This window comes from Zophobas morio, unplaced genomic scaffold, assembly GCF_036711695.1.
Source record: "Zophobas morio isolate AGI-343-1 ecotype UQ-CSIRO unplaced genomic scaffold, CSIRO_AGI_Zmor_V1 ptg000021l, whole genome shotgun sequence".
NCBI lineage: Eukaryota > Metazoa > Arthropoda > Insecta > Coleoptera > Tenebrionidae > Zophobas > Zophobas morio.
The window spans coordinates 8,840,594-8,865,780 of record NW_026972126.1 but is presented as its reverse complement, the minus strand read 5'-3'; the positions used below and the strand labels follow the sequence as shown (position 1 = coordinate 8,865,780).

General features: G+C 32.0%; 1 protein-coding gene across 1 annotated transcript; it reads left to right on the top strand.

Moving 5' to 3' along the window:
• The first annotated feature begins 975 nt into the window (after positions 1–975).
• On the top strand, positions 976–6,920 carry LOC135132841 (uncharacterized). Its single transcript, XM_064061051.1, has 3 exons — positions 976–1,273; positions 6,217–6,435; positions 6,492–6,920. The coding sequence occupies exons 1-3, from the start codon at positions 991–993 to the stop codon at positions 6,695–6,697; spliced, it is 708 nt and encodes a 235-aa protein (XP_063917121.1). The 5' UTR covers positions 976–990; the 3' UTR covers positions 6,698–6,920.
• The last annotated feature ends 18,267 nt before the right edge of the window (positions 6,921–25,187 follow it).

Sequence of the window (25,187 nt, the reverse complement as noted above, 5' to 3'; positions counted from 1 at the left end):
AGGAGAACTTCAGAATATGGATCAAATGAGCTTCTAATGAGATATGTGAATGCTTTTTTTTAATATCGATATTTTCCCATGCAAATTAATTCCGGGAGAGTGGGAAGGTCTTATTCAGATGACTTTTTTGGATCAACTGTAAATAAATAATTATTATGTTAACAGAAATGTATTTTTAAATTTGAAAACTTAATTGTTCTTTTTTTTAACCCTATACATATATATGTAAAACTTTCGGAAATGTTTCTAATCCATATGATAAAATATGAATAAGATTTAGATTTAAAGATCCCACACCATCCAGCCTTGAAACAGTTACCTCCTCTTAAAATAATCCCAAGCCGTCTCTGAAGAATCATCAGACAGACTAGTTAATCTAAAGGTCAATTATTTAATCAGCAATTACGAGTAGTAAAGTCAACTGAATTAACCCACAATTTATATACCGAACACAACAATTAAAAGATAATGTAATTAACGCAGGGAAAGCGTGAAGAATCTGGATTTAATGGCAAGTTAAGAATTCGACAAATTTAATAACGCTCCATCACCCCCATGCCCAGTATGTAAATGTCCCCTTAAGGCCTAAATTGACCCTAAAAAATGAAATTTCAGCTAGAAGGACGCGGCATGATTTATGACACGTGTTCTCGCGTCGTATTGTATCGCATTAGTACGTGTATGGCATTGTTCCATATTTACCCAAAAAAATGAAAACCGCAAACAATCGGGGCCACGCAAAATCAGATACAAAAACGTGCGAAAAACCCATTCGAAAAACAAAATGGAATAATCCGAAGGTAAATGCGCGTTTTCATATATCAGGACGAAAACCGACATGCTTTTCGCATCATCAATTCATCACCGATGAATCAAACATCATTGTGACATTGCGGAGTCAGAAAAAACGTGACAAAAGAGTAACCGCGGGGGGCGGGGTCCTATTTCCGTCATTTCTTGTAAATAGTGAAATCATTTCCACGTCGGTTTATGGCTTTTAATAAAATTCTCCCACGTCTTGTCGAATTTTCATTACTCTCTACACGAACCGTCACGATCTACCAGCATAATAATCCGGCTCTGATCCAAGGTAGGGAGGGGCAGGCCAGCGCAGGGGGGTCCCTTAAAACCCGCCAACAGAATCGACTTTCGAATATTTGTAGAGTGCCTTCTGACTTGTACGCAACTAAAAATTCGCCAAGTGTGCGGTTCAGTGACGCGATGGCCAATTTTGGATTATTTTTGACCCTCTTGCTAGCCTACGTCCAACAGGGTGAGTGCTTGTATAGGTGTGCCGCAGGGATCCACCTCGGGACCTATGTTTTTTCCACAAATAGCGCGTTTGATGGGGTCGGCGAGACGGCATTGTCGTTTAATTATTACCCGCCCTTATGTCTCGTCGTAGCAATCTAGGTAATCAGGGGACATTATATGCGCAATTAAAATAAATAACGATTTAATTCAAGGTTTGCTACGTATTATTACCTACAGTAATTTTAATTGTGTTTGAAAAAGTCGTGCAGCAGATTCTAGAACTGACGAATAAGTTTTAAAAAATATTTAACTCTTCGTGTTAGTACCACAAGCGCGTACGCACTGGAACCGTAAAAACAGGATGTCTTGCATTTTAAACGTGTGAATCGTGTTATTCATGTTTATAAACAACAGGTTACGTAAGACGCCATTGAAATAACAATATAAAAAAAGATAAAACGAGTGTTGGTGTCTCTGTCGTTGAATTCCTATAATTAGCTGTAGGTGTGGACCGGTAAACAATTTTCTGTCTTTTTCCAGGACCAGGTTCTGCCGAATTAATGAATTTGCTTTTAACGGACAACTATGATTTAAAATCTTGTCTGGGTTTTGTAAACATTTGTATGGTATTACAAAGTTAACGATTTCTCATTTCCAGTTAGAAATTTTAAGCGATGAATACCTGAATCGTTGTATCATACCAGATTTTAAACTGTGATGCCTCGGACATTTAAAAGCACGAGTATTACGTTTCATTTAACAACAACAGGATTTTTCGAACGTTTTTTGTACAGCTGAACTTTTACTATCAACCTATTTTTCTAAAAATAATAATTACAACCCCATTATTGCCATGACTCATCTTAAGTAATATGAAAATAGTTTATTTTTTAACAAAAGTTTCGCAAGATGATGAGCTTTTTTTAGACGCGTAACTCGCGTTGTGTACACATATATTCATTAAACATACTAGGTTTCAAACATTTTTATGTTAAGTAGTTCTTTAGGTGTACTTGTTGTCAAACGTAAACAATACAAGGTGCGGTGCCGAATACACATTTAAATTCCATTGGTTAAAATTGTATGTACTCAGTGGTATGCTTTACCATAAGATATAAACGTAGCGTCAGTTTTAAAAACAAAATCTTGTAACAATATTTCAAGGAAATGGTAAAATTACGTAACTGATTGACGGCATCGATGGTTAGATGACAAATTGATAATACTGAGGAAGTTGATTTATAAATACAAATTTATAATGTTCTAACTTTAGCGTCTTAATGAAAAGCTAATGTTAGAATGATGTAATCGTGACAGTCTGCATACACACAAAAACAAAATCCCTAAAATTATGGTGTCAAAAATGACGTTATTTTACAATAATATTTTTAAGACGTTTCGAGTATGTTTGTTTTTATAGGGTTCTGTTGAAAGCACTAGAGTTCTCATTTTTTGATCTAATTCAATTTAGCATCCTTAATCGAGGTAAAACCATGATTGAAGTGAGGTACATTTATTAAACATTCAAGTAAATACTATCCCATTTTTTACTGAAAGATGATTAATAGCAGTTGATTGTGAATCATAACTGCGACATGACTACACAGTTGTTTGAGCTATAAAACTGTAATTACGTTTAATTGCATGTGCCTGTAAAAACAGTGAAAAAAATCTGTATTTTTTTTGGGAAAACCCGAGTTAATAAAGTTAAAAAAAAAGATAGACATTTGGTGAAGATCTATTTTTTTTTTTGAGAAAATAAATGAGCAAATTATGGCTATTTTTTTGTATCTTCCGGCGTATTAACGTATACTTAAAATTTCAGAGAAGTCGGTTTGATAGTTTTGCAGATTGTTCACACAGTCCAAAAATTTTTTTATAGGAACTACATTTGCATCTTCTATAGCTATATGTATTGTGTTTGTTATTTATTTATTCATAAACCTCATTAGGTACTCATTAGTCAATACACGTTCAAATCTCTTTAATAATAAGTGTGATTAACTTAATTGTATATCTACATTACGAGTCACTCGAAACAATCATGTGTACATACATAACAAGATCGCAAAATTATATTTTGTCGTCATGCAGAGTGCTATAGATAATCTGTTAAAAACGAAAAATACACACACCATTTTTTCTAGAACATATGAAAAACAGTCTAAACTATAATAAAAAATTATTATTTTTACTAGTATACTTAGTCATTTAAATTTGTAAAATTTATTTTGCCTTTATTTTTTTATTATGTTACTTTTCGAAAGGCAAATAAACGTCTAGCACAGGAACTATTCGACGAATTGTGAATCAGTTAAATTAATTCTGTTATTAGTTATGTAGCCCTAATTCATAATTTCAGAATTTAGATATACAGAGTGAGTCACTAAGCGTGGGGTCGTCCTCAATATCTCATTAATTACTATTAGAGATGGAAAAAAGCCACGGAGTCAAGTTGTATAGCTCTTTGAGTAACATACATTTTCGATTATACAGAGTGTTTTGTTTTAGAGTCGTAACACACAACTTTTTTTTAAATAAAGTAGCTTGTGTATTTTTACATATTCTTATTAACCTCTCCTAGACTTTATGACCATTGTTTTTTTTTTAATTTCGACGCAACGTTGTCACGTTACTTCAATATTTTTGAATTTTTTATTAGGTTGCGCACTTTGTTGTGAAATCAATTAAATCAAATTTTTTCAAGTAGAACACCTTGCATTTTATTACTGCATCTTTCTCTATTTTTTGTTCTCTTTCTTTCAGTAAAAAAGTAAAAAATTTGCTAACTTTAAAGGTAAAAAATACTTAACACAAAAAAAGAGAACAAGAAACAGAACATGGAGTAATATTTTTCTAAACACTCTGTATATTAAAACCCAGTTTTACTTACCATAATACACTCTCCACAGAATATTGTAACCACATTTTAAAAATAATCCTATTGTGATTTTTCCATGTACTCTTCCATTGCTGAAAAATTTCTAGGAAATTGGAATAACTTGGCAACGTCGCACCGACATTTCGAAAATGAATTATGGTTATAAAGCCTAAGAAAAAGTCTAATCATTTGTTGTTTTTCTTTAGATATGCCGGAGTATCTCTTAAAAAAGTGAAAAATTGCAGAAACTATCAACTTTAGATACACAAAATACTTAAAAAAAGAAAGAGAATAAAAGAACAATATACGGTAATAAAATATGGATATATTTTAATGTTTTAGAATTTAATTTAAACCACAAGGTGTGTACCTACATTTATTGCTTCACAAAATATTGTAACGGAGATTTTAAAAATGACTTAGTGTCAGTTTTTTCCCAGGGTGATGAAAAAATGACGCATGTGCTTGATGGTAAGTTGTTAAGAAGGCTTTGAAGAACGTGAGAAAAATAGTTAAAAAAATCCTGCACCAAACATTTGAAAATATTGAACGTCAAAGCTGAAGAATTAACTTCGTAATTCTGATTTTTTTGAATGAACTGCATTTTCTAATAAACAGTAAACAATTTTTTATTCATAATTTAATACTAATTTGTTAAAATTTTTATCGGAATTTTAGGTTTTCAATTAAATTCACATTATAACATTTCAGAATTACGAAGTTAATTCTTCAGTTTTGAAGATAGATTTGTTAACCAGTTTTTCGAGTTCTGCAGAACCTTCCTAACAACGTTTTATTGACCAAATACGTCATTTTTTCATCATCTTGTGTGTTCTATTTAAAAAACTAGGTTGTTTGTTATGTCTCAAAAACAGAACACTCTGTATAACTGATAAAAATGTTATTGCATGCTACTCAAAAATCGCGGAAATAGGTTTCGTTACATTTTAAAACACAATTTTTTTGCGTATGTCAAAAATCTGAGCCCAGTGACTTTTTTTCAAACGACGACACCTTTTTTGACTGACAGTTAAGCTTAAAATTTGCGACATTAGCTAAAAAATTCTCTGCTTAGATTATCGTTTGTGGACATTTTCGAGAATTTTAATTCCGACTTTCAAGGTTGTGATGTATATTAACACAATTTTAAAAGAAAGAATAAGATAATCGTGCGAAATTCACAGGAAAGCAAAATTTATCTTGATTTGTCTATGTGTTTTTTTATGTGTATTGAAGAATAAAGTTACCATGAAGAAAATCACAGCAACTTAAAAAACTGGAATTTATTTATAAAATGAGGGTCATCGTATTAAAAACAGATTTATCTTTCGTAGCGACTTTGTCTATTTTTATTGTACTACTTTTCTTTACGAAATTTCTTTTTTATTGCGCCCTTGAAAACGATTTTAATCAACGTCACTCATAAAAATTAAAAATGTAATTATTAATGATATACATTTTAAGGATATTAATTATACGTATTTATTGCTATTACTACACAGTGATTACCTCGAGTTTTAAAATTTTCGCTGTAATACACAATTACAATCTGCAACTAACCTGAGATCTAGTTTTCAAAAGACTATTTCATTTAGAAATCGTCGTGAAAGGAATAACAAATTCACATAATTGAACAAGACTTTTTTATTTAACTTCTTTATTCATTAATGTCAGCACTAGCTAATTAAGAAGTAACTTGCGTTTAATTGTTCGTTAAAAACATAATATGTCAAAAGAAAAACTGGAACTACTTTCACACTTAACGAGGTGAAACTTTTCCAAAGAACCAGCTATTTTCTTTAAAAAATAACAAAGTTGGTGGCCTCTACTTCACCTAAGTCAGCATTTGCGAGAAAAAAAGGTTATCTATCGACCGAGTAATAAGCAGTCACATTTTAATAATTGCTCGCTACCAACTTATTTCCGAACTTCGTACCAAAAGAAAGTAAATTTTTCTAAAGTGTGTTAGTGTTACAATATAAACACAAACGACTTTTTACAATTCGTTTAAACCGAAAATTGACCTCATTCTCCAATTTTTATTTTTCTAGTCTCTAATCTTTTTCGTTTCTTCTTCGTAGGATGGGCCCTACGTTGTTGGTCATGCTCGTCCGACCTGGACAGTACCTGCATGGATCCCTTCAATGCAACAAAACTCATCACCCAGCGCCAGTATTTCCAACAAACTAACTACAACAACCAGTATCAAAGAAACGACATGCCCATCTTGAGAGAGTGTACCAACGATCTGGGTCAAATCTACAACCAAAAGCAAATGTGCGTCAAGAGAGTTATTAATGGTAAGTGAAAGACGACGTTGTTTGTACAAGGTAACATTTTCCTTTTTCCCATCAAGTGCCATATGGCAAGAAAATCGTCTCCAGGGAGTGCAAAGCGGTGTCCACCAACCAGGCCGCCGGCACCTGCCCCGATAGAAGCAACAACGTCGAATTTTGCGAGTACTGCGAGTACGATGGGTGTAACGGAGCCACCGGAATGAAAGCTAACGTTTTGGGAGCTTTGGCAGTACCTGGCGTTTTGCTGCTGTTCCTTCGCAGATAATCGCGTGCTTAATAGATGTTAATTAGATGTAGAGGTCTATGTACAAAGTAATTTTCACTGTTGAGTAGGTACAGGAAAAGCGGTGTCCACCCAAAGGTGCCTTTGTTAAACACATAAATTGTGAAGGTTACGTTTTGCAAAGAAGAAGTAAAATGTAAATAGTTGTGTTATTAACAGCATTAATGTAAGTTTTCAACAATTAAAAAATAAATTTGTTTTTTAACTTGTGGTTTTATTTTTTTCGCGTGTGTTAAGGTCGGTTTACACCGGAGTGGTTCAAGGACGGTTTAATTAAAGTGAGTGATGTTTTACATATTAATACGAAACGAGCATGTGGTCGTAGTGATGATGTCACGGCGGCAGGTGTGGCAAAATGTCACCTACATTTTTACTTAGAAACTAAAGGAGAAAAAAGTTTTGGTAAAGTGTTTTGGTATGAAAGAAAATGTAACTTGTTAAAGTTTTTATCGTTGGTGCTTTGTGGTCAAGTTCACTTCGATATAAAAAAGCTTTGGTAGTTGTTTGGTATTACAAACAATTCAGTTACTCAATAAAAACAGTCAAAGTCACGATTACGAAACAGTATAATACAAATAATAAATAAAGAAGTGTTGACTTTGATTGTAGGTCAAATCTTAAAATATGAAGACATATTTGGAGAAAAACGGCGATTTTGCGCAAATATTTTCTCGTACTATTTATGGCGGGAGTATTAAGCAACAAAAATTTATTGAATTGAATTGATATTGATAGCATACAAAATCCACAAGCAATGTATTTTATACCACAGAATTTGTGGTCGTGTTGCCAGTTATTTTATTATGTATTTATTAAATACCTGTTAAAATTAAAATTTCTCGTTTTAAAATTCTGTTTTTCCATCATCTAAAATACTAATAACTTTCAAGAATTTCCAGATAAGACTACCGTATTCCAATTTAGTTCTTACTATTGCATAATAAAGAAGAATAATGGTTTTTATATTTGAAAAATTTTTGCAATTTCGGCATATAAAACCGCATGATTTGAATGTACTTTGAACTGCGTGGTTAATATGGTCCACAAACGTAAAAGATTCATCAAAAATGATGCCTAAATCTTTGATCTTTTGATATCTGTTTAGAGTGACACCATCGTTCACGTAGGAATACAACAAATAATTTTTTTTTTTAAATACACTTTATTTAGGACACACCATCTAAATAAAGAACATAAATCAACCTGTAAACCTTAACAATCCAGGATTGAATTAATCTTAGGGTATATTTTCAGACCATCTGCAAAGAGTAACTGATCGGTATTAATAAAGTCGAGTAGGTCATTAACAAATAGTAAAAACAAAAGAGGAGCTAAATTTGAACCTTGAGGAATCCCCGAAGTTGGAGTAAAGGGTTCCAGAAATTTCGATACCTCACTGAATGTTGCCGATTAGTCATACATGAATATAACAAACTGGATAGTGATTTAGAAAACCAAGAACTGACAATTTATTTAATAGAACATGGTGATCTATGCGGTCAAAAGCCTTGGCGAAGTCCGTATATATCACATCAACCTGTCCTCTGTTATCGAGAGTTTCCGAAACAAATTGCGTAATACACCCCAAATTCGTTATTGTCGATCTCTGGTTCACAAAATCATGTTGCTAAGGAGAGATAATATGTTTGATAGTTGAACAAGTCTATTATACAGATATGATTCAAAAAATTTTGCAAAGTTGCACAATATAGAAATCGGTGTATAGTTATTTATTTGAGCAGGATGACCTTTTTTAAGAACTGGAGTTACACAAGCTTTCTTCCATATGTTGGGAAATTCATTATTCTTTATTACTAGATTGAATAACATATTTAGAGGAGGTATATTCAGGTATTCCAAAAATAACAACATTCTTTTGTTTTTGTTGCCGTTCAAACACGTCATGAACTATTTCCTCAAATTCTACCGAGTTAGACGAGACAGTTTTCGAGGGAAGGGTACTTCTTAAATTATTGATTTTATTTTGAAAACTTTATCCAATGATGCACCTTTACCCCTTCACTTGGCAATGAAATAAAAAAGTCTAATATTGTTGTTAAATTTTATATGCGATATACGTTAGGAATAGCATGTAGCTGATGAAACGCTAATCAAAATATGTCTAACCATCCCCACCAACAATCTACAAAATAATACATATACGCTAGTGCTTGTGGTTTATGAATCCACCTTCTTTAAAACTACATAAAACGAAATTCGACAAACGAATAAAACTGATTTTGGCAAATGACATACCCTTTAAGAAATAAATAATAGTTTAAAAAACTAAAAAAACACGCTTTTATTGCTAATCGAACTAAAAACTAGAAATTAATTTTTAATGACAGAGTTTAATATTACAGTAGTAGAAGATCAAACAATCAATCATAATAAATCACCTCAAATTAAAATTATAATAAAATTTAAGTTATTAACAGAATAATTCAATTCAGAGTAAAAAGCGTGGGGTGCATTTTACTGCGGTTCATAACTATCCTCTCATAGATAGTTGCCAATAGAATGATTGTAATATTTAAAATATCAAGCACCCCACGCTTTTTACTCTGAATTGAATTATTCTGTTAATAACTTAAATTTTGTTATAATTTTAATTTGAGGTGATTTATTATGATTGATTGTTTGATCTTCTACTACTGTAATATTAAACTCTGTCATTAAAAATTATTTTCTAGTTTTTAGTTCGATTAGCAATAAAAGCGTGTTTTTTTAGTTTTTTAAACTATTATTTATTTTTCATTTTTTAGTCTGCGACAAATTCATAAATTGGGGAATTAATTACTTATTTAGATTTTTCTAGAAAGAACCACTCAGTGATCTCCGTATGATCGATCAACGGGAATTAGTTCGAAATCAATCGCCCTCACGAACCAACGGGACACAATTCATCATTGTGGTTAGTTTTACCCCCCAAATAGTTAATTTTCCTCCATGTTTGTATTTCTGAATCACAATTTGTTATCTTTATTTAAGTTGGTGAGAATTCATGATTAGATATGTTTTAATTATAATAATTATAATTCCTTCTTTACCGACTGTAAAACCAAAGCTATGCAGAAATTGTCCTTGAAACAGAAATAATCGGTATAGATCGGTATAATCGACACGGAGAGAGATAACCGTGGTATATACTGACACAATTAAGATGCGATCAGCCATTTTATTTGCACACGTTTAGTTAATTAAAAGTCCGTTCTCGTTTTTTTCATTTAATATCCGTTATTTGTATTTTAATCAAGACTATAATTACAACGAAGAGTAAACCAGATACTACAGGCATGCGCAGATCGCGCGCTAGCTTTATCTCTTTTACTCCACTACACAGGATCCATAAAAGAATTTATAAATCCTGGCGGTCCTAATAAGGATAATGGGAAACTGTTATCAAATTATTGCATTGTCATCGATCCCTGAGACGTGTGCAAAGTTTCAAGATGATCAGACTTTTAGAAACCGATGAAAATTAAGCTCAAAGATTCCGTTACATACATACATAGATACATACAACCCAAGCTAATAAAAGCGTGATAAAAAGAGGGAAGGTGGGTGGGGCTAGTAGCTGCGAAAGTAAGACCGATTTTGGCAAATGATATCCTCTAAGAAAAGAGAGGGAGGGTGGGCGGGGCTAGGACTGGTTAAGACTGATTTTGGCAAATGAGATTACCCTCTAAAAAAAGAGAGGGTGGGTGGGCGGGGCTAGTAGCTGTTAAGTAAAACTAATTTTGGCAAATGACATCCTCTAAGAAATGAGGGAGAGAGGGCGGACGGGGCTATGAGCTGTTAAGACAAAAAAGATTTGGGCAATTGAAATACTCTCCAAGAAAAAAGAGAGCGGGTGGTTGGGGCTAATATCTGCTCCGATAAAAGTGATTTCGGCAAATGATATACACTTAAAAAAAAAGAGGGAGGGTTGGCGGGGCTAATAACTGCTAAAATAAGACCTGTTTTGGCAAATGACATACCCTCTAAGAAAAGAGAGGGCAGGTGGGTGGGGCTACTACCTGCTAAGTTATGACTGATTTTGGCAAATGATATACCCTCTAAGAAAAGAGAGGGTGGGTGGGCGGGGCTAGTACCTGTGAGATAAGACTGATTTTGGCTAATGAGATATCCTCTAAAAAAAGAGAGGGCGGGTGGGCTAGTATCTGTTTGTTAAGAAAAAACTGCCCACCCTCCTTCTTTTTTCGTAAATGGTATGTCATTTGCCAAAATCAGTTTTATCGGAGCAGATACTAGCCCCACCCACCCGCCCTCTCTTTTCCTGTAAGGTATCTCATTAGCCAAAATCAGTTTTATTTTAGCAGCTACTAGCCCCACCCACCAGTCCTCTCTTTTCTTGCAAGGTATCTCATTAGCCAAAATCAGTTTTATTTTAGCAGCTACTAGCCCCGCCCACCCACCCTCACTCTCTTTTCTTAGAGGATGTCATTCAGTCTTAACAAGTACTAGCCCCGCCCACCCACCCTTTCTTTTCGTAGAGGGTATCTCATTAGCCAAAATCAGTTTTATCTTAGCAGCTACTAGCCCTGCCCCTCTCTTTTCCTAGAAGATATGTCATTTGCCAAAATCAGTCTTAACTGATTACAAGCCCCGCCCGCCCACTCTACTGCTTACTCGCTTAATTTTATCAAGTTATTACAAAAACAACACAACCATATCTTTGTATATTCTAACTGAAATGGTAACTAATATGGTCATGGGCGAGAGAAATAATACTAACTAAAAGTTTTATTACTAGTTATTGTGATAATGAATGTGTTGTTAAACGTAGCAAAAGAACCAATTTTAAAATCATTATAACATAACTCGATCAAAATGTGAGAAGGATTTTTTTTAACTGTTTTCCTAGATTCAGCAGTCGATTGTTAAGGGCGTAGCGGAGAGTAGTCCGTCATTTTCCAGACACCCGGTATAAAATTTAGAAAAAAATTTCTGGGGATTATATTCATTAAAATTTTTTTGGCCATTTTGCATCAGTTTTTGGACAAACTCGTATAGAAGTGACTTATGCCTTACTTCCTTTTAGACATGTTGACTACCTTATTTTTCTTTAAAAAAATATCTTCACTATTATTGGCCAGTTTAATTTTTTTTAATAGAATTCTCTGAATGTGTGATGGTACTTTTCTTCTATTGCAAATGAAAGTCCCGGATTTCAACAGTGAGGGAAGTTCTGTCTAAATAATCTTATACCAATTTATTTTTTTACAGTAATATAAATAAACCGTATTGATTCTATACAGGTTATTTTTCTGTACTGACATCCTTAAATTTCTTCAAGAAATTCTTTATTTATTTTCTTACAAAACGTGGGTTGATATTTTCACCAAAAAATTAATTTCACTGGTCAACAGCTAAACTCTAACTTTTATTATAGCAGTCAATTATTATTTAATTAGCAATTTTAAATGATATTATAAAGGGCTAAACCAAAACTTAGCTCTCATTTAAAAGTAATCTTAAAATATTATCCTTTGAAAAATACAAAAATCGTACTATTAAGTAATAGGAAACTTTCTATAGGGTAAATGTGTACAAGAGTGCGCATATGTATAAGAGTACGCACTGATGATTTCTGCTTATTAGTGCCATCTGGGTAAGATGAAGTTATACCATTCAGAATTTAATGTTAAACCTGAGATAAAGGTGCAAAAGTGACCTGAATATAGTTTATAGTTTGGTCGTACTGACGATTTTATGTTCACACGTTGTGTGGATGTAATTTTTACCGCTCATAGTTTTAGTTTTTTGTAAGGTACGTACCAGTTCTTTTATTTTACAGTAATAATTTTCATTAGTTGTAACTTTTAAGGTGTCGTTATACACTAACAGTTTTACACTTTCTGTCCATCAAAAGCTTTTAACTTTGAAAACATTAGGTTATGTACAAATGTACAAGAGTGCGCAGCGAGGTATTGTATAAGCGTGCGCATTGCTTGCAATATGTAGTCTAATAGTCTTAGAGATACATACATACGGTAATGAATTATTTAACTCTACTACTTTGTACTGCTTCTCGAGTTGTGGGGTGGTGGTTATGGTGATTTTTTTTTTATTTTTACTTCCTGAGCGTGTTGTAATCGAGTCCGTCGACCGACTCTCTATTTTTACGTTTTCTCGTCTTTTCAAGACCCCTAGAGTACGAAGAAATAGGTCTCCCGTTTTATGTGTAGTCTGTAGTCACTTATTCCCATTTATTTTCACCTTAGAAACAAATATTTTTTCATAAAATGTAATGCGTACTCATAAGCGTTCAAATGCGCACTCTTGTGCAATGAACTGTCTAACAGTGCGCATTTACACATCTTGACAAAAATTGAAATTACTCTTAAAATATAGTGGTGTTGGGGCGTACAATTAAATATATCTGATCTCTAAACATGTATATAACGAACCCATATCATAAAATTTGTCTATCCAAAAAAATTAAAAAGTTGTTGACAGTTTTACACTAAGTGCGTACTCTTGTACACATTTACCCTAAGGTGTATTTTTTTGTAATCAAATTACTACAAACTTCTTGGGAAACAATAAGAAAACTACGTTTAGTAAGTAGAAGACATGTTATCATCATATAAAAAATTTAAAATTAACATATTCTTAAAAGTGCATTTTATACACTCGCACCTTGATTTTTTCCCCAAAAATTGTGACGACGTGAGTTACCATCATAGAGAACGCATCCATCTGGGCATTTTGTCGATAGAAAAACGTTACCAAGATCGATGGAACACCTAAATGACACCTAAATGCTCGCAGAATACTGCGGGACCATCAAGCGAGAGATCTCCAATAAAATCTATAGGAGGCAACCGAAAAAACGTCGGTCTTCGTTGTTTCTTTTGTTTTTTTCGTTTTTTAAACTACATTCGTTGTTTTTTTCTCATTTAAGGTTGTTCTTTTGTTAATACTACACTTTTTGCCGTTAAAGATACAAAAATTAAATTGTTTTACCTGATTTTGTGTTTCAAACATCAAATATGCATATTTTTTTTAATTGAGCTAAGTTATAAGATTTATGCTCTTTGTTACAAACACAGAGACAAATTAAACGAAAACATTACAATTATGTCAAAGTTAGAGAGAAAAAATTAAATTTTGTTGACGAGTGATTTGTTGCCAAAGATTTTTGAAAACTGTAAATTATAGCCCAAAATTCTTTCTGAAAAGAAAGGTGAACTGTATTTTACATATAGTTTAATGAAAAGTTTAAATTAGATTGTGAACAGAATCAAACTCTAAATTAAACGCTTTATAAACAATTAATAATATATACCTAGTTAATTTAAATGTTTTTGGGGAAAAATTTTGAAAAAAACGTCATTGTATCTCCTGGACGAAAAATCGAAAGGAAAAATTCTCGGCACGTACGCATATAAGGAAAAAAATGCATAAAAAATAAAATAAAATAGCAGTACAAAATATTAAGAAAAAGACGTCAAAAAATGTTTATCAAACAAAAATAAGACAAAAAAAGACAAATAAAAAAAATATTAAAAATTTACAACACCCAATTTTAGAGTAATGCAAAATTCTAACCTTTAGGCTTCTTCTTCTGCTACAATTTAGCGAATCCCCTCGTCTTCATTTACGAACCCACTGCAACAACAAGCACGTGCAATTTTTGTGTAAAATACCAAAAAATTAACGTCAACTTTATACATACTAATTTCTAATAACCGTGCAAAAAAAAATACTAATCAGAAAAAGTTTTGAAATCACAGTGTACGCGATTCTTGGGGAACATGAATAGAAAAAAAAAGCATTTCACAGAACATTTGCTTAAAAATTCGTTAGCAAACAGATAGACGGAAATGGAAAATCGATATTTTCACTCCATAAACTGGGAAATGTCCAGAAAACAAGAAACGAATGTTTAATAAAAATAACCCTGCTCACTACGTTTGGCAATTAAAACCATTCTAAAGTCAATTTAACCGAAACTTTAATAAAGACTTTTCAATAAACTCAGTCTTTGAAGCAGACCAATGTATACAATTAAAATGATTGTTTGAAACGTTTTTCTGATATAGTCAACTTCTTTTAGTTGTAGTTAACTTTCTCCCAAATAAGAAATTCTGAAAAATTCTAAAATTTAAACAAACAATAACGATAATTACAATGAATAATAAGTATTAAGTATTAATTACAGTGATGCTTAAAACATAAAGACGGTTCGTATCGAGACAAAAACCTGTTCGATATTCCAAATTATTTCAGCCGTAAGGGCCAGTTTTAAAAAATAAATATCTGACGAGATATTAACGTTTGAGTTTTTGTTGAAACAAACATATTTATTAAGTCACGATTTGTACAATGCAACAACTTCCTTAACACCCGTATTTTTATATCAATTTAGAATAAAAGAACTGAAGAAATAAAACACAATACTTTGAATAATACACTGATATATAAAACCTAAAAGCAACACGTACCCTTTAAAGCCTGATTTCCTTTCCTTTCGCGCTGAACCTTGCAGACTCCTTTCTAATGGGCACATCACAACACTCACCTTTCACTTTAGGCCCGAAATCAAATTATTTTTAACAAAAATAAGCCACTTTAAACCAACTAATTTACACATCGAAGTCAAAACCGACAGAACTCCTGTGCGTAACACGAAAAATGAACAAAAGATTCTCGCCGATGGCTTATCAGATATTTTTTGCAAAGTTTTTTTTCATCGATGCATCTCGCAGTAAGTGAATCAAGTCGATTTAAATACGACTTTCGGAAATATTTTAATTTTCTACAGTTAATGACCCAACACAGAACTCAAATTTCTTCACCACTTCTGCTAAAATACTGATGTAAAATAGATTCCAACGGTCAAAGAGCAGAGAATTAAACGTTCGCTGTAGACTGTAGAAAAAATTCTCAAACGTATAGAGTGTTCGGATAAACTTATACAACAAAGCTGTATGTTTACTTTCGGATCGTAACTCAGAAAAGTAGGTATTGTAATAGAATCCAGTTGGCTACTTTCATGTTTAATCCACGTTTCATAATCATAACGCCCAGAATATAAAAAAAATGGTCGAAGTTTATTTCTGCAAAACTTACCTCGCCCCTGAAACAAATCTCGTTTCTTTGGAAATTTATGAAATTTGATTTTGCAAGTTTTGTTTTGTGATAACCTCCATAAAGTAAAAAATAATAGCGTAAATGACATCTAAACCAGATAACCAACCAGAAAATGAACTCTTATTACTCTTATTAGTAATTAATAATTACATGGTTAACGTCGAGTATTTATGTCTATACTTCGAAAGAATTCAACAATATGAAATATATTTAAAGCAGGTAACCAATGGACAAGTATATTCTCAATTTTTCAATTCATGCTTAATTAACACGTTTAGATAACACAGGAAAATGAAATATGATTGATTTTGTCACTAGTTTTTTCCCCAAAAAATTGAATGTCTAGCGTAAACCCTCATATATTTGAAGAACATGTATTCAACTAAATTATAAGATGACGTCATAATTTTTTGAGGGGGACATAAACGGACAAATTTTGATTAGTGATTTACCATGCTTCCGATAACATTAAATGCAAAATGTTTTTATAAAATTAAGTTTTTTTTTTCGAAAATCTGGATATTTAAGTATCTTATTTTATAAAATTTTAATAATACATATCTACTATTGCGAATTTTGGAGATGATGTAAATGCATTGTTGGTGGTGATGTTTAAACAAATTTTGGTTAGCGGCTTACCTACCATTTATACGAAACTAAAAGAACTGCTGCCCGCAGTTTCGGAATTAGGACACATTATTCCCCCACTTATTTCATCCCCTATTTTACACCCTTAGGCGTGCAATTTCTAAAAACTGTTCCTTAGCGAGTGATTACATTTAAAAGAAACCTACCATGCAAATTTCATGTTTTTAGCTTCAGTTACTTTAGGCTCTGCGCTGATGAATCACTCAGTCAGGACTAACACTTTTATATGTACAGACATAAAATTTGACAAAAATCTATCTAATAAAAAGTAACACACACGATACACCCCACACATAGGTACTCTAGGGAGTTATGAAACGTCGAGAAAACATGAAAGGATACAGTCGTCCAACGATCTCGATTACAATATGAAACTTCAATAATTCAAACATATTCTAAAATAAATGTAACCTGATAAACAGCCAGAAAAGTGTAATTTCAAAAAATTTGTCCAAGATAATTTATACAAAACTTTCCTGCCTCTGAAGTACAATTTAGTAAATCTAAATTAAATGTTTGATAAGATTTGATTTTCGAAATTTTATTTATTTTATGTAAAGTCCTATATGTAAAAAAATATAGTTAATATCAATTACACCAAGTGCACTAAACTAGTCATTATCCCGCATTCCAATTTGGATCCCCGATAAACATTCAAGGCGGATTCATAAACCACAATTACAGGAGTATGTTATTTTAGAAAATTCAAATAGTGTTTACCATGCAACATTTTGAAGTGACATCACCAAATTGTTGGTGGGGAATGTTAAACAATTTCGATGAGCGGATTACCATCTGGATAATATCCCTAAAAAATATATAAAATTTTACAACAAATGATCCTGTACTTTCAGAGACTATCTGTATAAAAATTTCCACACAGACGATAGACAACACACAGAAGCGGGAGACTTATTGTTGCTATGAAAATCCACAGCTAAACACTGCATTGAAAGATTGCGGAATTTTAATATTTTTAAATATTAAAAAAAAACAAAAATATAAAATAAAATTTTGTATACCACTCGAAGGTAAGCGAAAATTTACCCACTCATGAAATTTACCAAACTCGCTCGCTACGCTCGCTCGTTAGGCAAACTTTTCATTCGTGGGTAAATTTTCTTTTTACCTTCTTGTAGAATAAATAACTACTATTTTATTCAAATATTTTACACTCTTTGTTCCATTTAAAAATGTTCTTCCGCCAAAACAAACACATACAATGGTGTAAACAACCATATTAATAATATTTATTCCAATCTGTGCCAGGAAACAAGGTTAAACTATAAAATTGACGACGTCATTAACAATATAACGCAATACTTTAAAGGCTTAAGCACACCACGGATCATTACCTGCATGAATTCAGTGCTACCCAATCACAATATGTGTTTTTCCACATGCAACACAATACTCTCTTAAATTAAGTACTTATACTTGATATCCATAAATACAGCTTCTGCGCAAGAAAACTCGAAATTACGTCCAAAAAACTTAAAACGGGCAGTTTATTGACAAAAACATTATTTATATGTAGGTATAGATTTAGTTGAGGCAAAAAGAAGTGAATTAGAGTTGGCGTTGACTGTCATCCTTGGCCTTAATTTGAAGAAAATCGGATTTTTTAATAATAATAATAACGACGTATTTTTATCAGAACACAAGACATTTGAACCAACTCTGGAGAATGAAATCCACAACTTTTTGGGAAGAAATTCTCTTACTACTTACTTGGTTATAAAACACACATAATCAATGACTTCAAGAAGCCTTGATTCAGTCCCACATTCATGGTCTGAAAAATTCTTGAATTGTACAAAATCGGTACCAAAATATACTCGTTCTTTAAGCATTTAGTGAAATTTTGGAAAACAACATTTCAAATCATATTGGATGAAAAAACTTTTCCTTGCTTTCGGTTCATATGTGAATGAGGTTCGACTAAAGTACCAAGAAGAATATGTTTTGATAGAGATAAATGCAGAATCTAAGCGATCACTGATCATAAAAGTTGTCATGTAGGATATCATCCAGTTTGTATGCAGAAACTCAAGGATAAAAATCATGCTGACTTTGTAAAGAAAAAACAGAAATAATCTTGCACATCATTTGGTAATTTGTTAGCACAAAATAAATGTAAAGGTTGACAAGTCACTTATATTCGTCGTTATCCATAAAAGTGAAGGTAACGTTACATACCTACATGTCAATAAAGTTTCAATTTTGTCTTCCGTTTTCTCAGGTTTAGATGCAAGTATAATACCAAACAGTTTTTGTATGGTAAATTTAATTGTTGTTATGAGTGTATTCAATTTTTTGTAGCTGTTGTCATTTTTGCTAAGAATTTTGCGATTAACAAAAAAAACCTTCATTACTGGAAGCAGGTTATCATAATGTTTATAATTTTTGCGACATATCTTCGTACTTAATGAAGTGATTTATTACATCTGTTGATTATTTTATGCTTTATAGTTATGTATTACCAAATGTTAAAAAAATATTTAAAATTAAATATTAAGAATGAAAGTAATTATTGTGCAGAAAAAGTTTTTTTACGTTGCTAACTTAAAAATTTCACGTCAAAGATTCAAGTTTGGTTAAATTAAAAAAAAGATTATCTTTGTATGCTTACTAATTGTCTCTACATGAAACAGTCAATTTGATATTTTTTTTACTAAAAAGCTACACAAAATCTAAAGTTTTAACAATAATTAGGTAGGTCTTAATTAGTAGATAGATAACTTTGAGTTAAAAGATTGTCGACTTTCATTATTGCATAAAATTAAAACATATTTATATTACGTATTCAAGCGTCAGAAAGGCACTTGTTGATTTACAGCTAAAATAAAATTACTTATCGCAGAAATAATAATAACAATAAATCATATACTCTGTAACAATATAATAAAGCTAAATCTCATGGGCATGGGCGAAAAGTCGAGTCTTACGATATTTATGATGACTCAAATCCGACATTAGGACGACTTTTTTTACCATAATATATTTAACAACTGTAGTGAGTAGTTCGTTATTGAGTCACAGCAATTAGTATTATTTATTTGATTTTGTTATGAATACCTTCATGCTAAATCTGATTCTCTTGGGAAAATTCTGCAACATGTTCTCATCGTCAGTATTGATGAGTACAATATTTACTAATTATTATTATTAGTGGTTAATTTACGAAAATTCTCAAGCAAAAAAATGTTTTGCGTATATTCTAAAATAAATGATTTTTAAACATGGTAGAAAACCAAAGTATCGTCAACAATACCTTGAACAGCTGCCAGAATATCTAGCTCAGTTCTAATTAAGTCCAAGTAATATGGATTTTAAAGCTCTTAAATGCCAGGTAAACAGGAAAAATTATTGATTATCGCGTTTACACATTTTTCAGAGTTTTTATATACATTTTGTTCACTCTTATTATCGTTGTTATTTTTCAAATTAAAAAGCTCAGCCGTTGTTTGTTTTTTTCGGAAAACCTCTGAACCACTCTTAACATTTGTCGAAATTTTGTGACAAATTCTCTATACATGTTGAAGATTCACAAATTATGTACACCACATGTTAGTACAATTTAGTTAACACCTAGAAAACAAACAATGGCGATTTTTCGCCCAGGATGTTTGATCGTTGATTCATTGTTATATAATGTAGGTTCTGTGAAAATTTCAGCGTTTAACTCAGTTTCATTTGCTAAGAAGGCAATCGTTAAAAATCATCCCGTTTTGACAACACATTGGCTCCATACTTCTACCTACCATTTCAGCCAAGATAAAAATATCTAGCTAATTTTTATCGACATTTTATGTTAATTTTTTTCTCTTTTTTGGCGCACCTGTATATTATATTCATCATATGATATGCAGGTAGTTGTCTTAAAAATGTTATTTGCATTAAAAAAAGGACGTAAAGATATAAAATTATTCCACTCGCCTTGAAACCGATTTGAGTAAACAATAAAAAAGAAAATAATTACCACGAGTATTAACGTTGTACTAATCATATCTTTCCACATAGATAACTCCAATTTAATTAAATCTTATTTGTCTAGATTGATTATAACGTCTTGTGAATAAACTCGAATAAACAGAAATGACCTCGGTGGAAGTCTATTCGGTTTGGATCCATACAGGTGTGATTAAGTCAAACAAAAAGTAATAACGCGCATAAAAGATATGAATAGTAATTTTAGTTGTGGTTAAATAGCCAAAATAGCTTAATGATTATAAATATTAAAAAAGCGCTGCGTTATGTTGTTCATAAAATTAATAAAACTGTTATTGAATTATCCATGATTGTTAAGTTTTCTGTATAATTAATAGTGCCGACATTGTAACAGATACTAAAAGATTACACCAAGATAGAAAGGTCTCTTTTGTGATTTCTATTGTTGTTATTAAAATTTGTTATTTTCGGAGTAGGATATTTCAAATAAATAAATATGTGTTATATATTGCCAAAATTTATTATCTATGCTATGGAAAACTATAAAACTCAAAATGTATAATACTGTCTTTACTATGAGTGTTTTTGCAACTGCAAACTAACTTAAATTACTAGTTTTATTATTAACTAGCTGACCCCGTGAACTTCGTTTCACCTACAATTTAATTTTGAATCTGCAAAATCGAATGCTTTGAAATCTTGCAGATGTTTTAAACATATGATAAGCATAATAAATTTTTATTCAAAATATATTTACTAATCCCCTCCAAAAAATTGATGACGTCAGCCCAAAATTTTACCAAATGAATTCTATCTAAAATGTCTAAAATAGGATGAGACTATACTTGTGATTTAGCATTACATTCATATTTTTTGGTTTTGTTTATAGGGGGTGTCTCAAAAAAATGAATCACTGAGTCAATTTATTTTATTGATTGAATCAAAAATTGCAAAACTGAATTTTGAAATATTGCAGAGGTTTTGAAGTTACTGTTTGACATGGTAGGTTTTCAATCAAAATATATCTATTTATCAAGCCCAAAAACTTGAAGACGTCATCTCAAGATTTTGCCGAATAAATCCTATCTAAAAAGTGGAAAATATCATCAGTATATTTTCGTAATTTATCACTGCATTCATATTTTTTAGATTTGCTTTTACAGTGACTCAAAAAAATATATGGATCAGTCAATTTATTTTAGTGAATAACTCAAGAGTTGCAAAAATGAATACTTCGAGATCTTGCAGACGTTTTAAAGTTATTGTAAGCATGGTAAATTGTTAACAATATTTCTTTAATGCCCCCAAAAAATTGATGGAATGGTTCACTCGATTTTCGCAGATAATTTTGAGAATACAATACAGTTATTTTTAGTATTACACTGCACCAATCCAAGGTGGTATACGTGTTGATCGTAAATGTTGATTAGGTCATCACAAAATTGTGTGAAGAAAAGACTCAACTCGAAAATGCTGAATATGTTTCATTATACTTTTGGTGCGAAGGAAGTTCTGTCGAAACAACGTTCGATCAATTTTTTGACAATGGTTGATATAAATAAAACTCAGTAGATGCTCATACTCGAAATACGAAGTATCTACTCGAATATCAAATCAAAATATTTCTAGTTTTTCTAGATGATATTAATACTTCAGTAGGTAACAGTTGATGCTCAAGTAGCATTTCGATACAACAAAAAAGGACAACAGTGACCGTGTTCAACCATCAAAGCAAAAGTCGAGTCACCAAAATATAAGTTAGTATGGGGTAGACACCTTGAGATGGGAGTCTCTATGGCCAGTGTTATAAAAAACGCACTGCACAATTTATGCATAAATAAAAGTTAATTAACTGAAATTTTTCGATATTCCTGCTCCTAATGTGTTTTTCAAACTGAATGCACCTTTTGACGACGTTCATGAAAGTCGCCATGTTTAGTTAAAATTCACTCTTACCACGATCCTACTCGTTTTCTAAGCTGCTTTACAGACAGCTCAGTTATTTGCCCCGCCAATCCTCATTTTTAGATTAAATGCTCACAAAACGCGTAGATGTTCAATTTGTGTCCGAGGAGATACAATGTTTCCAAGTAGGTACTCAGTACATAGAGTAGATGCTCAGGTATAAAAGAGTAATAATGAAGTAGGTACTTCGTACTTCGAATATGAGTATCTACTCAGTTTTATTCATACCACCCAATGTCTCGCTTCAATGTTTGATTATGTTGATTATGAGCACAACGCTGATCAACTTCCATATCCGAATTACCCATGAAATAAATCATTGCGGTTTGCACCTGAGGTAGTTCGTCACACATTTGATTGACTTCGTGGACCTATGTGAGCTTGTCGTCTTCTCGGCATTTTAATGAATTTCATAAAACGACACAGAATTATTTTCACAGTCAATGAAATCTGTAAATTTTGTCTTGAGAATTTTAAAATATTGAAAACTTCAAATTAAATCCTCGAATAACGGTAAAGTTTGAGGTTTTGTCGAAACCAACAAAGTGAATATAGGTAAATAGAATGGCAGATCAAAATTAATAAGAAACTTTCGCAATGTGTAATTAAATTCACTTTAATCAAGACTTTTCTTAAAATAAACGACGTTTTTTTTTACGAAAAAACAAAGAACGATTTGAAATGCAATATACTTTTCACAATTGCAAGGAAGAATTAGTTTTGTATGACACGTCAGTTAGACGACAGGTCCGTCAGAAACGCCAACTATTGAATTTAATTCGAAGGGGCGATTCCCATACAAAATTTTTAGAATTTTTTTATTTTTTAACTGTTCTTTTAAGTTTTCCTTATTTTTTTAATTTATAAACCATCCCGGTAATATAAAAAATTCTTCAAATCAGTCAAGCCGTTTTTGAGTCTTAGCGAGACTAACAGGAACAGCAATTGATTTTTATTATATAGACGATTAAAAAATGGGGGTTGGTGGTAGAAAGGTGAAAATTTAGGGTTATGTGTATTTTTTGATGCCAATTCTTAAAAAAATAAAAATAAAAAATTTTGTCCAAAAAATAGACAAAATTTTTTTAAGGTGGGCCATCCTTATCACTTAGGGGTTAAAAAAATACTTTACAACCTATTCTCAGACCTACCGAATATACACAAAAAATTTCATACAAATCGGTCAACCCATTTCGGAGAAGTTCGGTTACAAACAGTGTGACGCGAGAATTTTATACATAATGCATTATTATTTTAGAACAAATTTCATTACCATAAAAAAGGTTATACTGACTCGACCTTAAAAGATAGACATATGCTGTCGCGGACTTTTCTTTAGAACTTTTAGAGGGGAACAATTTCGTCATACATGATTTTTACGTAACTTTAACCGTTTAAGCAGCGTAAGCAACGGAAGCTGTCAAAGGAGGAATAATTTTCCCGTTTTTCCGAATTTTTCATTGCTACTTCGCTCCTAATGATCGTAGCGTGATGTTGTATAGCCTATATGTAGATATGATACATGGACTATCCAACACAAAAAGATTTTTTGAATTTGAACCAGTAGTTTCTGAGATTAACGTGTTCAAATAAACAAAAGCTTCAGCTTTATTATATAAGTATAGAAGTATAGATTTCCAAAGTAGGTGCGGCAAAATTTGGCGTATTGTCAAAAGAGAAAAAAATAACCTAGTCTATGGTAAACAATAAATGGGAAAAGAATACTAACTTTTTACATTCTTATTACTGTCCTACTTTTGACCTATACCTACAACGAACGGTGTGCACAACGTCGTCATGTTGACACATAACACTGTCATAACAGAGGCGTACAGATACAGTGTGATCAACTAATACTGTTCAAGTTAGCAATATTTTTTTTGTATATTTTCTCCTCTTCAATTCTCTAGTAACTCAGAGCCCCAATTTTTTAAATGTCTTTTCTTAACTAGTTTCTATAGACGGCACTTTGCTCATAACGATCTATTCGAGTAAAAGCTTACAATTGGAATGCCACATTCATGGGGTTATTCCTTAGATTATTCTAAGATTTTTTTTGTCCTTGAATGATTCTCGGAAAGAAATAGATCTACCGTTTCCGTCTTTCTGTCTGTCTGTCGTCTGTTCGGATTTTTATTTGACAGATAATCTCCGAAACTACTGAATCATTTGTTTGTCAAATTTTATATATGTGTATTAGGAGCATCGTTTAATTTTCCGCCCTTTGACCGTTGGAACACCCCCTATAAATCTATTTTACATAAGTATTTTGGCAGAAATAGCGAAAAAATTTGAATTCAGTGTTGGGTCAGATCAGGTCAGGTCAGGTCAGGTCAGGTCAGGTCATTAACTGTCTAAAAATAAAATATTTTCCAAAGATGTATTTAAATCGAGTTTTCTAATTTGTTTTTAGCGAATTTAATGCAACATTCGTAATTTCTTATTCATCCATACAGCGCGAAAATTATGTTCTGCTAATGAATAATGTTGCAGTATTTTAGTTAAATTCATTTACTGTGCGATGCATCGATGAAAAAAACCTCTGCAAAAAATGTCTGATACGGGATCGGCCGAGAATTTTTTGTTCATTTTCCGTGTTACGCACAGGAGTTCTGTCGGTTTTGATATGCGGTGCGGTGTGTAAATTAGTTGGTTTAAAGTGGTTTATTTTTGTTAAAAATAATTTGGTTTCGGGCTTAAAGTGAAATGTGAGTGTTGTGATGTGCCCATGAGGAAGAAGTTTACAAGTCGGCGCGGAAGGAAAGGACATCAGGATTTAAAGGTAAGTGTTGCTATTAGGTTTATA